The sequence below is a fragment of the Argopecten irradians genome, chromosome 1, assembly GCF_041381155.1.
Source record: "Argopecten irradians isolate NY chromosome 1, Ai_NY, whole genome shotgun sequence".
Taxonomy (NCBI): Eukaryota; Metazoa; Mollusca; class Bivalvia; order Pectinida; family Pectinidae; genus Argopecten; species Argopecten irradians.
Window position 1 is genome coordinate 12,039,569 of NC_091134.1, and position 17,464 is coordinate 12,057,032.

The 17,464-nt window shown below is 36.3% G+C and overlaps 1 protein-coding gene across 1 annotated transcript in view; it reads right to left on the bottom strand.

Moving 5' to 3' along the window:
• LOC138317690 (DIS3-like exonuclease 2) overlaps positions 1-15,391 on the bottom strand; it is a 41,297-nt gene extending 25,906 nt beyond the window's left edge. Inside the window, exons 1-8 of the mRNA XM_069259534.1 lie at positions 14,920-15,391; positions 11,269-11,823; positions 9,034-9,147; positions 5,438-5,491; positions 4,526-4,627; positions 3,537-3,818; positions 2,527-2,668; positions 1,645-1,732 (exon numbers count right to left, since the gene is read on the bottom strand). Coding sequence (XP_069115635.1) covers positions 1,645-1,732; positions 2,527-2,668; positions 3,537-3,818; positions 4,526-4,627; positions 5,438-5,491; positions 9,034-9,147; positions 11,269-11,823; positions 14,920-15,042 — 1,460 coding nt within the window. The 5' untranslated portion in view covers positions 15,043-15,391. The remainder of the gene's footprint in view (positions 1-1,644; positions 1,733-2,526; positions 2,669-3,536; positions 3,819-4,525; positions 4,628-5,437; positions 5,492-9,033; positions 9,148-11,268; positions 11,824-14,919) is intronic.
• Between the last annotated feature and the right edge of the window lie 2,073 nt (positions 15,392-17,464).

Sequence of the window (17,464 nt, forward strand, 5' to 3'; positions counted from 1 at the left end):
TTCATCCCCGCATGATTTTCGGTTCTTAAAAAGAAATCGTTTAAAGATTTTAGCCTATTTGATCCCTATGACCTTGAATGAAGATCAAGGTCAGTTATTTGAACAACTGGGTAGCCCTTCATCCCAGCATGTCATAAGCCCAATACGAGGTCTCTTAGTTATTCACAAGGAGTCATTAAAAGATTCTAACCTATTTTACCCTTGTGACCTTGAATGAAGGTCAAGGTCAGTCATTTGAACAAACTTGGTAGCCCTTTATCCCAGCATACAGCAGGCCCAGTATGAGTACCCTGTGCCATTTGGTTGTTTAGAAGTTGTTTAAAGATTTTAGCCTTTCTCACCCCTGTGACCTTGAATGAAAGTCGAAGTCATCCATTTGAACAAACTTGGTAGCCCTGGCATGCTGTAGGCCCAATATGAGGAATATGAGGAAGTTGTTTGAATGAAAAGTTTACGTACAGCGGACAACAGACGACGGACAGCGCATGATGATGGACAGTGCATGATGACAATAAGTTATCCTGAGGGATCTTGGCACCCACCAAATAATGATCTATGTCTGACAATGGAAAGGATCTTTTCTCTGCTTTCCAAGCTTTAACTGCATACACAATTTGTGACAAATCGCTTCAGTAATTTCTGGGAAATACAATTTTCAACTAATTTTGACAAACAGCAGTAACAGAATTTTCAACTTTTTTGACAAACAGCAGTAACAAACTTCAATTGCAAAAATCCAAGATGGTGTCCTGTTGGCCATCTTGCTCACCTATCAGTACGAAAATGCAATATGCACAACTAGGACCCTAGGGGAACCTGTGTATATATATGTATGTGAAATTTGAGACAGATCCCTTCAGTACTTTCTGACCAACAGTAGTAATTAAAATTGTTAACGAACAGAAGAATGGAAGACTAGATGGACGGATGGACCATGGACCAACAGACGAATGGCGATTTGAACAGATGGTGGTGGGCTATGTAAAATGGCCTTATTACTTAAAGTAAATATTGTGATTGTGAAAATTTCAGATAAATTGTGGACCAGGAAATTGGTCGTTTAAAGGTCCTTGTGATGCATGGTCCATATTTAGCAAAATTACACAAGGTCACACCATGGTTTTTTCAATGATACAAGAGACCCAGTGGGATTGTATCACTCTGTGGGATTGTATCACTCTGAAAACAGGATCATTGTTTCTTTTCTGAAGGTTTTTTAATGGTTTATCTGTATGTTCCCTATTGGGCCATACTCTTTTTCGCTCCAGGAGATCAGAGCCAAGACTTATACAAACTCTGTTCCCCTTTTCCAAAGGATGTTTCTGGCCAAATTTGGTTACAATCCATGCAGAACTTTATGACAATTAGCAATTTAAAGGAAATGTTGACAGATGGATGACAAGATGAGACGACAAATCGACTCAGCTATGACATTTCGGGCAAGATGACCTAACATTGACTGGACATTAAAAATTCCAAGATGGCAACTTATCAGATTAATGTTATCAGGTGGGTTGTCTGCAAATAAGACCCCCCTCCCACTACTTTTGACCTTGATTGCTTCTCTGGATGGGAGGGTCTTATTTGCGATGAAATACAGTAGAAGAAATCATTAAAAGTATAATAAAACTGATCATTTCCTACCCTTCAGCAAACACAGAGTCCTGCTTCCAGTCAAGAATCTGGGCAGCAAACAGCATACTGGAATATTTCTCTGGCCTGGTGAGTATATCTGTTACAAATAAAGTGATATTATAATGGGCTTTATTCTGCAACTGCCCCACATACAGACGGATAACTACTGCGGGATAAACTTTGTAGTCTTTATCCGTCAATATGAAATGCTTTATCAGTAAATACGATCACGTGAATATGTTCCAAATCTGACCAGACTTTTTCTAACTTTACCCAGAACTTGAACCTTCCTGTGAATGAAACGTCATTTAGTGCCACTGAAAGGTGACGTCACATTCATCAGAATGACGTTATTTTTACAATATCGTAAATCTTGTATGGTGGTGTCGTCTTTTTCTCGGATCATGGCAAAGGTATGTATTGTAAAGTAATTTTTTGGGTCGATAATTATTGTTTTCTGAGTATTTTCATATTGTTTCACTGAATAGAATTACTGGTACTGGCAGTAAGAGCAGAGAGATAGTAAGAGCAGAACTAGTGCAGAGTAAGAAGAGATTTAGATCTGAGAGATACAGAAGTATAGAAAGAACAATGATACAGAACAGAAGAGAGAGATGAACCTTTGAGTACAAGAGATATTTAGAGATTGTGAAGTTATTTGAACATGATTTATAGATATTGAATGAAAACAGAACAAAATCGAAAAGAACAACAGTTTCAAGTTATCCATTACCACAACACCTTCAATACATGAAGCAACCATCGTTGATGATTTCATCAATTTTAAAGCATTTAGGGTCAACAATTTCATCATTTTCCATTTAAATACGGGACAAAATAAATCAGATCCATGTTTTATTAAATTGATTCTATACTCCTTGGCACTGTTACCTGCAGGGCAGCTGTCTAGAGACAATAGTATCCTTGGCAGTCGGTTATCTGTTGGACTAAACAGTACACCATCTTTGGTCTTCAGTGGTTTAATGTGCCCTCCACACACACGCAGGTGTTTTCTCTCCAGCACTGCCACGACCTGTATCAAGGTATTGGGAAATATACAGCTTTAAAAATAGTCACAATTATAATTACAACAAAACCTGTTTGATAACACTTTTGCCCATTGTGCACTAAAGATCTATAGAAAGAAAGAAATCAATGTCAGTTGTAGAGTAAAAGTGAAGTACAAATTGGGCATGGGCACAATTATTTCAAAAAGTGCTTAATCAATAATTGAATACTTAGCTAACAAGAGGCCCAAGATTTTACCCTATTTGACCCCAGTAACCTTGAAAAAAGGTCAATACCATTCATTTGAACAAACTTGGTAGCCCTTCATCCCAGCAGGTCACTAGTCAAATATAAGTATCTATAGGCCTCTTTGTTAATAAGAAGTTGATAAAAAAATCTATCCTATTTGATCCCAGTGACCTTGAATGAATTTGTTCATTTAAACAAACTTGGTAGCCCTTCATACCAGCATGTCACAGGCCTGATATCAGGTCTCTAGGCCTCTTGTTTATTCACAGCAAGTTGCTTCAAGATTTAAGCCATTTTTGACTCATGTGTCCTCGATGAAGGCCAAGGTCATTTGTTGAAACAAACTTTATAGCACTTCATCCTAGCATGTCACTGGCCAAATATTATGTCTCTAGGCATCTAAGTTTTTGACAAGAAGTCATATAAAGATTTTAGCCTTTTTAACCCTTGTGGCCTTGAATAAAGAACAAACTTGATAGCCTCCATCCCAGCATGCTACATGCCAAATATCATTACCTTGGGCCTTTCAGTTATTGAGTCGAAGTCGTTTGAATGAAAAGTTTAAGCATGGCAGACGGCACACGGCTGAAGACGATGCACGATAACAATTCAGGTCAGATGACCTAAAAACAAGACTTTTTTACCTTTCCCTTGCGCTGTCTTTTCTGTAGAGGTACCTCCTTTGTGGAAGATACTGTGGAGTCACCACTTTTGTTTGGAGCTTCTATGGATACCTCTGTACCTATAACTGTTGTCTGATCTTCTTCGATGATCACGTCTGGCTCTTCAACATCACAGTCCTGTGTTGTATTGTGTGTCCCCACATCAGAACTCAAGTTCAAGGCTTCACATTTTGATACTAGATTTTCTACAGGTGGCAAAGTGTTCTTTACAAAGTCTTTATTCTTTTCTGCTTGACTTGTCTCCTGTGGCAGAAAGACATCAATGGATAAATGTATAGACAAAGTACAACAAATTATTATAATATTTATCACTAAATCAAGTTTTACTTTTTGCATATGGTTGAATTTCGGCGGCGAAATTTATTGATAAAATTCAACAGAATTCAAAATGAAATGTACTAGGGAACCATCATCAATGTAAGTGTAATCTACAACTGTCAAATATTAATAAAACAATCGGAATAATAATTTCCTGAAGAGAAATAGTAATGCCATAAGTAAAATGTCACCTCTAAAAGCATTGACCTATAAAGCGATTACAGTTTACCGGTTTCGAGGTTGCCACAACAACGTCGTAAATTTCTGCGAATCTAACAAGAATAAGATCATGAAAATAATCCAATCAAATCAGAGGTTACATCAACATCATTTTAGAATTTTCAATAGATTGTATTGACATGTTCGAAAATGTCTCTCATTGAGAAATTAGCTGGGTTTTTTTTTTTTTAATGAATGTCAGTTGTCTGTTGATCTATAAATTAGCCAGTGGTTTTAGTTAATGATGTCTGTTATGATATATGTTACAGGGATTCAAAGACTTCTGTCAATCACCATCTTAAAAGGTGGCTCAGAAAAAATATCTCAGTTTTTGTAACATGAAACCAAACTCCAGATTTTAGAACCTATCTTTTCTGTTATTTCAATAGAAGACAGACGAGTTGTGATTTTACCTGCATATCAGGGTTATCGAAAATCTGAATGGCAACAACATCACCACACAAAGCTGGCTTCCTGTGTTCTAGTCCTTCTATCACCACATCTGACCCACCGTCCTGTAAAATATCAAAACCACTGTACCACTCTATTCTCTGTTGGTGCATTCAGAATGCTTGCCAAGAAAATCGGCCAATTCTTCGAAGGTTTTCCTTATTGAAATTTTAAAGAAAGTTACAAGTTACGATATACACGTACCTGGCCTACTTTAATTTTCGGCCGGGTATGAAATGGTGTCTATGTGTCCTAGTGCAGCAGTGCCTCAGAAAATCACAAGGGCACATTTTTCTATACTTTTTTTGTAGGTTTCCAATCATTTTTTTGTGCAAATATGCATTTATATAATATTTTTGTCCAAAACAAACTTAACAACCAATCTTAATATCTATCGCCCTGCCCAAAAGACGTGAAGTTCACAATTGTAGACTTTTCGTATAAATTTCCTTTAGAAAGACCTTCATATGTATATGTAAAACAAATAATAAATTTCTTGATGAGAATTTGATATTTTATATGGTTCAGTTTATTGTCTTGTAGGTAAGAGATATAAAACAAGTATAATAAATGCTTACAAACGTTCTAATACTGGTTTGCGGCAATCATTACTTTGCTCCATTAGCAGTAATAGGCGCCAATGCAATTGTAGCTCTATAAAAAGACGACACCATTTTAATTCTGTCCAAAGTCTTTTGGACTATATTGCAGCTAGTTACAAGTATGAAATACATGTACATGTATTTACCATAATCTAGATGGAGTCTAAACCATTTGACACTTTCATTCTGATAGTGATGTGGTATCTTATTTATTGATTTTAAGATGCAATAAATCAACAATCAAAAATGTCTTTAATTATTCTTTCAACTTACTGGATGAGACACATAGGCCGTTTTGTAATCCCTGACTTTTACTCTCAGTTCTCCCTGCAACAAAATATGCATATGATACTTTTAAATAAACAAAATTTTAAATGATAACTTGAAATTCAATCTGGTCCTCATAATTAATCAAAATATATAAATCAACTACAAACTGTTCCTAGACAATTTGACAGCTTTTCACCAACAAGGAATTTCGGTCAAGGTCATTCATATTAACAAACTTGGAAGCCCTTTGTCTCGATCAACATGTTACAGGTTCAATTTCATGTATCTAGGGCTTCTAGCTATAACTGCACAATTAGTAGTTTAAAGGTTTTAGGATTTTTGGTCCATGTAAGTGCTGTGCGGTGCACCGAAACTTTCAGTGCATCGCAAGTCAGTAATTGTGAATCAAATTTCGAATTATCAATTCTAGAAATCGGTTTGAGGCAGACCTTATTTTACAATAGCCACTGGAAACTAGGAAAGCAGAATGGTGGTAAGTGGTTAAATGTGTCACAAAATTTTGTCATTTCATGCTAACCTGTTTGTTTACCATACGTAACAAAATGGCGGAGAGTGCTTTTGATTGCTACTTTCGTTTTTTAGCAGATGGGAAATACCCACAAAACTCCCGAGAGCACAAAATAAAATGCTTAGAAATGATAACATTTCTGTTATTAAGGAACCTTCATCATAGATATATAGTAAGTATTCATAAAAACCTATATAGACATTGTTAAAATGTTGTTGCCAGTTAGTGTCAGTTTGTGACGTTGATTTTTTCCCCGCTGCGAGTCATTTGGACTAGTAAACCCCAAAATGATCCGATATTTAATAAAAGTCTGACTTTCTAATCACTTGTCTAAATGAAATATACATGGACAACCAGATCGCCTAAAATGGCAATTTCTTTTTCATAAACCTGCTGTAATACGGCATTTCAAAATATATATTGCGGTTTTATTGTTATAATTTTGCAACTACCATCTGCGGTTTTGACATCTCTCTTGTTCACATCGTTTTACAACATGGAACTAGTCTATATATATACCAAGTAAAGAGATCGTTAGTAGACATGAGAACTCGCTTAATTTGAACACTCGGATAACTCAAAGTTTTATCTCGGTCCCTTCGAGTTCATATAAACGGAGTTCCACTGTATGTCATGATTTTAATCGAATGGGGTGCCACTAGTCCAAACAGACTAGATCATTACAATTGGCTCTAGTCTGGCTGTGAAATTACTAGTCATGGGCATGGGACTAGTGCTTAAAGTCACAGACTGTAGTGTTCATCCACAGTGTTGCCCACATAAGTACATATTAAGTAATGTAACTCCTGACTTTGTCAAATGCTCAAATATACAATATTGTATATTCACTACATGTATATTGTTTATCACATCATGTTTTATCTTGTTATTTTGGATGTTGTCATTATATAAACTTTATTTATTTTACATCGATTACGAAACAAGTTATACAAGTTATGTAAATCACTCTCGATGGCCCGGATGTAAGCGCGTGAGGGATCTTAGTGTGGGAGGAAACCGGAGTGCCTGGAGAAAACCCACGTGATCGGGCAGGTGACCCCTAACCTTTTCACGTCCGTGCCGGGGATGGAACCCCGGCCGGCTAGGTGAAAGGCAAGTGGCTTAACCACTACACCACCCGATCACCCAATATTGTGCTGTTATCAATGACTGGCTAGCTGACAAAATAATCCAAAGTGAAAGAATTCCTAAATGATAAGTAAAATGAACAGTTTACTAATAAGAATTTATATTCGATTGAAAAATATTTCTAAAAATCAAACTCGCTTCGATTAAAAAAATATGATTCATCCCAGCCCTAGCCTATGTGACCTTAAATGAAGGTAAAGATCAATCATATTATCAAATGTTGTAGCCAATTACGTGAGCATGCTACAGGCCTAATATAAGGTCTCTAGGCCTTCTAGAACTTCACAAGAACTCATTTGAAGATTTTAGAACTTCACAAGAACTCATTTGAAGATTTTAGGACTTTTGGCCCATGTGACCTTTAATGTAGGTCAAGGTCATTCATATTAACAAATCTGGCAGTCATTTATTTCAGCATGCTACAAGCCCAATATTAGGTCTCTAGGCCTTCTGTACTTCACAAGAAGTCCTTTGAAGGTTTTAGGATTTTTGACCCATGACCTTGAATATAGGTCAAGGTTAATCATATTAACAAATTTGGTAGCTATTTATGTCAGCATCCTACAGACCTAATATCTAGTCTCTAGGCCTTCTAGAACTGAATAGATTTTTAATGATTTTTTTTCTCTCGAAAAATAGCACTTTTGAATTTTAACCCTATTTTCCAACAGAAAGTTGACATTTTACAGAAAAGTTGTAATTAGGTAAATTGCTCCATTTTTGATTCTTCATAACATATTAAAACAAGAGGCCCAGATGGCCTGTATGGCTCACCTGGTTTTTTGTTAGTAATTATCACAAGATATCTGACAATTAGAAAAATAAGCAAAATTGACTCCCAAAGTTTAATTTTGAATCACAACCATACAATGATGCTATTGATACCATACAAATATGCTATCCAATACATAGGTTCAGAGACAAAGTAATTTATATGAAAATAGTAGCCTAATTGACCTTTTTGACCTCGCATCTATTGCCGTTTAAGGCCCCGGGGGTCAGCCCTATCATTTGTACAATTTCAAATCCCAACCCTATAAGGATGCTACCATTGCATTATAAGTGCTCTTCCATTCTTAGTTGCAGAGAAGAAGTCGTTTATATGGAAATAGCCAAATTGGCCCCTTTTGACCCCGCCTCTCAGGCCCCCGGGGGGTCAGCCCCATTATTTGTACAATTTTGAATCCCCACCCTATGAGGATGATATCATTGCATTATGGGTGCTATCCCATGCTTGGTTTCAGAGAAGAAGTCGTTTATATGGAAATAGCCAAATTGAGCCCTTTCGACCCCGCCCCTCAGCCCCCCCCCCGGGAGTCAGCCCCATCATTTGTACAATTTTGAATCTCCACCCTATAACGATACTACAATTGCATTATGAGTGCTATCTCATGCTTAGTTTCAGAGAAGAAGTCGTTTAAATGGAAATAGCCAAATTGACCCCATTTGACCCCGCCCCTCAGGCCCCCGGGGGGTCAGCCCCATCATTTGTACAATTTTGAATCCCCACCCTATAAGGATGCTACCATTGCATTATGGGTGCTATCCCATGCTTGGTTTCAGAGAAGAAGTCGTTTATATGGAAATAGCCAAATTGACCCCTTTTGGCCCCGCCCCTCAGGCCCCCGGGGGGTCAGCCCCATCATTTGTACAATTTTCAGTTAGAAGCCCATAAGGATGCTACCAGTCAAATTTTATTGAAATCCGACCAGCGGTTATGGAGAAGAAGTCGATTGTTGCTGGATGCCGGACGCCGGACGCTGCGGTATCCCATAAGCTCACCTCGGTCCTTTGGACCAGGTGAGCTAAAAATGAAAGAAATTTGTCAATTGTGAGATTTCCGGACTATCAGTCTCTCGATTATTATCTTGCATATGCAGCTTTGTAAGTAAGCAGAACTATTCAAAAATATTCAACTTACCTGTATAATACTTCCTGACTTCATCCCTGCTTCAATATCTTCTTTAGACATAACTGGTGTCTTATGTGTGATCCCCTGTTGTGCAGGCTTCGTATACCGTCGATCCCGATTATTCTTTTGAATAAATAACAATCATATATAATAAGATTTACAGTAGATTCCAAAATATTTTGGAATAATTTCTCTTTAAATCAAATATAAATGTAACAATGTTATGAAAAGTTTTTATCCCTTGAATTTTTATTAACTGAAAAATTATTTAACAATGAATATTTCAAAATTAGATTCCCAATACATATAAGAGGCCCATAGGGCCTGTATCACTCACCTGGTTTATATGTTATCTAACCAATGTTATAAGTACAAACTAAGAATTTATTTCCTCATGATTTTTGAAAAATTACTTCTAATTTTGAACAGACCTAGCTCCTAATACCCAAGGGTCAAATTTTAAACAAACAGTTTTCATTCCCCAAAGGATGTTTATGGCCAGACCTGGCTAAAATCCATGCAGATCTCTATGACTAGTAGCAAATTAGAGAGTATATAGATAACTCAACCTCCAGCCCCAGGGTTGTCAGAGCAAACATTTACACTAACTGTTTCCCATCCCACAAAAATGTTTTTGAATTTGGTCAAGACAGGGACACACGTTAACACTATAATTCTCTCTAGTTTCACCGACAGTGAACTAATAAAATCAATATACCCTATTTAACAACAGGCAGATCTTAAATTTGGTCATCAAATAAATATTTCATTTCATCAATAGGAAAACAATTTGTTAAAGGCCCAATATATACATGTAATTTTTCAAAATTTATGCAAACTCTGTTCCCCTTCCCCAGAGCATGTTTATGGCCAAATTTGGTTGCAATCCATGCAGAACTCTATGACTAGTAGAGATTTGAAGGATAAACCTCTGTTTCCTCCATTGGGCCCCATCCCTCCCGTCCCCTGACAGACGGACTGACAGAAGACTGACGCTGCGCCATGACATAAGCTCACCGGCCCTTGGTGCCAGGTGAGCTAAAAACGGAACAAGAGATACCAGAGGGATCTTGGAGCCCACCAAAGATTGATCTATGTCTGACAAATGAAAGAGGGATCTAGCTCTTTGTCCTGCTTTTCAAACTTAAACCTATGAAAATTCACGATGGTGGTTGGCCATCTTGTTGACGGATCGGTCCCAAAATGTAATAGGCAATGCTAGGGCCCTAGAAGAATCTACAGATAAAATTTGAGAAACTAGGGGAACCTACATGCGAAATTTGAGAGAGATCCCACCAGCACTTTCTGAGAAATAGTAGTAACAAACTTTAACAAACTTTATCAAAATCCAAGATGGCCGCCGGTCACCATCTTGTTGAGCGATCGGTCCCAAAATGCAATATGCACAACTAGGGTCCTAGGGGAACCTACATATGAAATTTGAGAAAGATCCCTTCTGTACTTTCTGAGAAATAGCGGTAACATACTTTAACTATCAAAATCAAAGATGGCCGCCAGTCGGCCATCTTGTTAAGCGATCGGTCCCAAAATGCAATATGCACAATTAGGGTCCTAGGGGAACCTACATATGAAATTTGACAAAGATCCCTTCAGTACTTTCTGAGAAATAGCGGTAACAAGAATTGTTAACGGATGGATGGAAGGACGGACGGATGACGGACCACAGACTAAAGGCGACCATCTGATGATGGTGGGCTAAAAATCCCTCCAGTGCTTTCTGAGAAATAGCAGTATATATACTGCTATTTCCTCAACTATCAAAATCCAAGATGGCTTCCTGGCAGCCATGTTGTTTTTACCATCAGTCTGAAGATCAGCATGACACTCCTAGGGTCCTAGGGGAACCTGCATGAAATTTGAGACAGACCCCTTCAGTGCTTTCTAAGAAATAACAGTAACAAACATCAACTGCCAAATTCCAAGATGGCTGCCTGGCAGTCATAGTGATTTTCCGATCAGTCTGCATGACACTCCTAGGCACCAAGGGAACTATGCATGTAAAATTTGAGAAGTATCTGTGCAGTTCTTCTCAAGAAATAGCGGTAACAAGCATTGTTTATGTACAGATGATGGGTGAAGGATGACTGACGGTGGACGACAGACAACGGACCATGGACGAAAGCCAATTTGAATATATAGCCAACCATCTGATGACAGTGGGCTAAAAAGTTATGAACATTGGGCCTTTAATGCTACATAAAGCAATACCAAATGTCTACTTACTTTATGGCTGAAAGATGTGTTAGGGCCGTTGAATGTTTTATTTCCACTTTTTGGTCGTCTATCATTCTTTTTTCTATGGTTAACATTTTGTGGTGCACCTGATGCTCTACAAGCAGCCTGGCCAAGACCTTGATCCTCCTGTGGTCCAACAGATTCACCTCCTTCCAAATCACTTTGGCCTCTTTGTAAATGCCCTTGACCATTTGATCTCAAGGTTTGAGTTCCTTCTGGGTGACCTTGACCTTTCTGTCCCCTTGGCTTATGACCATGACGTTTTTTAGGCTTAGCCCCTCTGTCCTGTCCCTCCATGGTAAGATTATTATTGAAATGCTCACACTCTTCCTCAATAACTAAATCATCCAAACTTTCCTCAACTTCTTCTAGAGTAGCTATAGTTTTATTTGTACTAGATGTTCTTTTGAATAAAGAATGTGGCTCTGATACAATTTTTTTTAGATGGTCATGTTTTGAAATCAAATTTTCAATAGTTTGGGTCAAACGCTGCTGTGGCTTCAACAACCTCTTTGATGTAGCTTTAGTTTTGTTAAAGTGGGCCTAAAAGGAAAAAAGACACAAAACTGATATTGAAGTACATGTCAAAATCAATTTATCAAATGAATATTCTAATTTTGTTATCATGCAAACTATTTAAGACAACTTTAAAAGGGTAATACTTAAACAAGATCGACCAACATCCCAGTATTTTTTGTTTATAACATGAATTTACCGTTAGAATAAAAAAAAAGAGTTATAACGTTAACATCACTTTTTTTCATAAGGGCTTTTCACCTATGTGTGGTTCTATTTTTGTTACTGTAAACCATCTTTCTTTTGTGGCTACTAAATTATGCGATTTCCATTTCAAAACAAGAGAATTTAAAATTTGACTGAAAATTTATATCAATATATAAATTATGAAGATGATAATTCGCGGAGATAAACAAATTTGTGAAAGTCAATCGCACGCGAAAGAAATTTGGTTTGCAGTATTCTTCTGCACAGAACACTAAATAAGAAGAATTACAGAAATGGTTATAGATATATGTCAATGAGTCACCATATTTTAGGGCATAAAGTTGAAGGAGCATTTTTATGTTGGTCAAAATTCAATATGGCACCTATGACCATACCTCCGGTTTTTAACTTACAGTATGTGAATATCTCTTTAATGGCTCGATGAATTTCAATCTCTTATGTTATGCAGAATCAAAAATGGAACAAATAAATAATATGACACTTTTCTATAAAAACACAAATTTCTGGTTGGAAATAAGTGTCAAATTTCAAATTCGCAATTTTTTGAGAAAAAAAAAATAATTAAAAAATCTTCAAGATCCAGATGGCTTAGAGGCCTTAAACAAATGCCTTCTAAGTTTGTTAATATTGCTGACCTTGACCCATATTCAAGGTCAAAAGGTCCAAAAACCTCAAATCTTTAAATGACAATTCTTGTGAAGTTCTTTTTAGGTCTGTAGCATGCCAACATCAATGGGCAACGGCTACCAATATTTTGTTAGTATGAATGGACCTTAAAATGGGACCTGTAGCATGTTTTGGGACAAAGGGCCACCAAGTTTTTCATATGCATGACTTTGACACAAATTCCTTCTTGGTGAAAAATTAAAGCAATTAGTGACAATTTCTAGTGTACCTATAAGGTCACACCATGGCCAACAGGGGCTCAGTTGAATTATGAAACTTTTTTTTATTATTGTTATTTTTTTTTAAAATAATATTGCTTTATAGTTAATTTTGTCAATGAAAGGGTGCAATATTAATATAATTATAAGTTATTCAATATAAATATTAATATCAAAATCACAGCGAGACATTTTTTTTTTACATATATATATAATAAAGGCCTTTTCGGAAGACAATCATAAAAGTCTATCTACAAACTGTGAATTTGACCTCTTGTAAGCAGTACGGTAGATATTACGAATGATCGTTATGTTTGTTTGAGACAAAAATAATATATCAATGCATATGTATATGCATAAAATAATGGAAACCTACAAAAAAGTATAGAAAATTGTGCCCGAGTGATTTTCGGACGCAGTGCTCCACTAGGACACATAGGGACCATTTCGTACCCGGCCGAAAGTATAGTAGCTATTATAGGCCCGGTACATATATTCGTTCTAAGGTATCCCCAGTCGACGTTACGACTATTTTGATACCTTGGGTGAGCGTGCAAATTTAGTCATAGTGCCTTGAAAATTTAAAATCTCTCACCTACTCCCATAACATGAGAGTCGACTGGTCAGCCGTTTGTTTATCGGACGTATATTTTGCTGACCGTCGACTCTCATTTTCTAAGGCCAAGGGTCATTTCTTTGATGCAGCTTCCGACGTCAGATGAAGGGGGAATGAAAAGTGCAATAAAATCAATATTTATAGCTCTAACAGTGATAACATTGATGTGTACTTACAGTTTAGGTATTAATTATCCCATTTATCTAGGAAACCCATAACTTGAGGCCTCACAAAATAGTATTTTAGCAAATTAAATATGATGAATCCTTTCCTTAACATTTTGACCTAGTTTTAAATATGGCGGCTGGTTACTACAAAAAACGGAACGTGTATTCAAGCGGGCAGAATGCAAGTAAAAGTTAAGGCAGATCAAGCGTTTTTGGGGACTTTGCAATTCGTTTTTTCTATTTACCGGCCGGATAGCTTTCATCATGAAGTTTTGTCTGGGTCATGAATGTTTACGTTAGGAGATGTAAATATTTGTTTTAGATGGATTTTACGACTGATTTGTTAAAAAACTTGTTGATATATGAAAAAGATGTAGGTATATTTGACATTGATGACGATTTAAATATGATTTAAACGTTTTATATTGTCACAATCCAAACTTTGAAAATGTTACCCTCAGCATTGGGTAAATGACCTATCGGAAGTTAGAGGTTAGACACGACGTAATCAGGGTTAGATAGTAACTTATTTTATTAGGTGGTCAGCAGGACCACCAGCTATTTTTTTTCTAGTGGTCCTTCTGAATTTCAGGTGGTCCTTCCAACATGTAATAAAACTAGAATTATGTCAGTATGACATGAAAAGCCGCTGCAACAATAAATTTTGATTTTGACACGACCCGTTGTGAAAATGTGAAAGCATGGATCTAGCTGTTATCAGAATATTTTTACACTCCATCCGTAAGAGAGTTCCGGTACTACAATTTACGGCATTGGTCAATATTAGAAATTACAAGAAAAAAAAACAAGAAAAAAACAAAACAAATAAACGATCAACTTGGAATGGTGAATTAGAAAAACGAAAGAGGTAATAATATCATCTTATTTTAGGTGGTCCAACGGACCACCGAATAAGACTGACTTAGTGGTCCTTCTATATTTCTTGTGGCCTCGGGCCACAGGACCACCGCTAGTATCGATCCCTGTGTAATGTTCCAAAAGTGTCTCGTCGTGCTATACCTCTAGCATTGTTGGAGTAGCTCTCACCATGATATAACAATAAATAAATATTTAATGAGTTATTTATCGGCTATAAACTCTTGGGTGTGCAAGATCATGTGCCGATTTTGTATTTTTAGGAAAATTTCTTCTTCAATTGGGCTATAATAGGCTAGTTTGCCTACATATACGCAAGTTGGTGGTTTTCCCCGACCTGTATTTCTCTTACCGAAAATATAATTCCTCTTCTAAGACTTTTTTGAACTCTTTGGGCTGGCACTACTTGTGAAAGCTTCCATTTCCTTTGCAAACGCAAATGTGAACGGCAGTTTACAAGGCATGTCATGAACATTTGAAACAGTTATGAAACGTCATGAAGTACGTGGAAAAGTTTGCTTTCAATTTCACCACATGCTGCAACTGTCAATTCATGCTCAGTGTCGAGAAGAATAGTGACAATGTTCAGTTAAGTTGAAGATAATTACCTCTGGTTTAAATCACCTCAAGTAATGGCACCTTTTTATATTCAAGTTGCAGTTCAATTTTCAAACAGTTATCGTTTCGACTGCTAACATTATTTTACCACATGTCACTTCAGCGAAAATGGCATAGAATATATATCCATCCGGAACTCCTCGGGGATTAGATATTACATAGATTCTCGGGACAATACCCGATGAGTTCAGGATGGATTTTTCTCCGTCTGCCTTACTGGATCCGGTGATGTCACGCATGCGCATAGGTTAAAATTGATAGACATTTTCGGCCAATTTTTTTAAATGTTTCGCCCCATCTGTCGTTTAGTTCAGTAAAAATACGAAAATTAGAAGCGTAACCTTCAAATAATTGCAACAGAATTTGTTTTGTGCTTTTTAGGTTGGAGGATCTTATTATTTTAAAGGATTTGTGCAGCCAATTTTTTTTTTGATAATACTTCAGGATATTGATTTGGATGAATGAAAAATCAAGTCCCACCCAACGAATAGCCTAGCTTTTAGCGCTATCGGTTTGTTTTGGTCGTGATTTACGGGTAGTATCGACTACGGTTCATAGATAATGAGCTAGGTGGTCACGTGGTTTTGTGATGTCACAGTTAAATAGACCTTTCTCAAATTATATGCATGCCTGACATTCCTAATTCAGATCGAGGCTTAGTGAGCAAGGGCACCGTAGCAATATATACAATTAATGCAACATATCTTACAAAACAAACCACATTGCCGTTCAATATCATGAAAATAGGTTTAATTGCTCATTTTCATCAAATTTTAGTGTAAAAGAAGTTTGATTATCAACATAGGCAGAGAAAAGGGTGCATAATGTTGAAGATCAATGTAGATTTATCTGTGTAACATTACATTACAGTATATTTTTACCATCAATTATTTATCTGTTTACATGTGTAGTTTGTTTCCACACATTTAAGCACAAAAGTGGAGAATTCCCATATATGTTTTTTACATAAATGGAACAAATATCAAATTAAGCGTTTAGTTCTTTACCGTAATTTTCTAAGTGAACGTGCCGGTTGATATATACATGCATAACCTTTTGCTAAAAATGAAAGAACACTTTTTGTGCATTATCACGCGTACGAGGACACTAATTGTAGAGCTGATAAAAGCTGTTATATTTAAGTGTCAATTATTAGGTGAATTATTTCTAAAACTAACATCTTAAATTCATATTTTTGGTTGATATTGAAGAAATGAAATAAAGTAACTGAATATAATGATCTATGGACATCAATAATCAAATCTGAACAAGGGTTCAATTCTTTAGAAGAAAACCAAATATATTTACTAAAATGATCACATTTACAATATTTTCTATAAAAACATGAAAAATTAAGGCTTTCAATCGCAACCCCTTTTTTCATTATTCATTTTATTTAAGTTAAATAGGTGGTATACATATATATATTTATGTGTTTTTTGTCATTCTTATGACAGATTTGCGCACTGATTTTATAGGATATGTATTTTGTGATCACAACTTCAGGGATAATTTTAGAGTGGCCCTTTAGACTATGATCCTTAGATTTTGAAAACGATCCCTAATCCTATGTTTCAGGAAATTTCTTAACATTTCTTTGTTAATAGCCCCTCAAGAATTGCCAAATACTTAAAAATGACCCACACATATTTCAGTTAAAATGATCCTTGCAGTATTCTCAATATATCAAGTACAATGTACTTTTATTTTGTGATATATAAAAATGAGGAAATTAGGACGACACATATATACAGGGAAGCCTATCTAAACCCAAAAATACAATGAGAAAATGTAGCCAAATGGTCACAACAAAAGGTCATGTAATATAAATTGACCATTTTGTTTGCGCCATAAAGAAATTGGTCTTATTAAGAAGATGGTCGTTATACAGAGATAGTCATTAAGGAATGCTTTACTCTAATTACAAATATCATTTGTTTGCAATATCGTGAGCATAATTGGTGTTTGTCATTGTTTACACGTCATAGACAAAGGGTGATTATTGGAGTAAATAAGGATTGGTAAAGGGGACAGCCAGAGCTAGGTGAAATTTGTGATAACAACTTAATTTATGTATACTTTAATAGGGAAATTAATGGCAAAATGTGATCAGAGGGGACAGCTGTTAAATATAAACAGACTGGGACCCAAATACTGGCCTAATGGGAATTAGGGGGAAGGCAACTTGAGACTCTGATAATGAAGGTTAGGAATGGTATTTATGTTACTTAATTGTTTGGTTCATGTCCCTTGTTTATTTGGCACCATACATGTAGCTT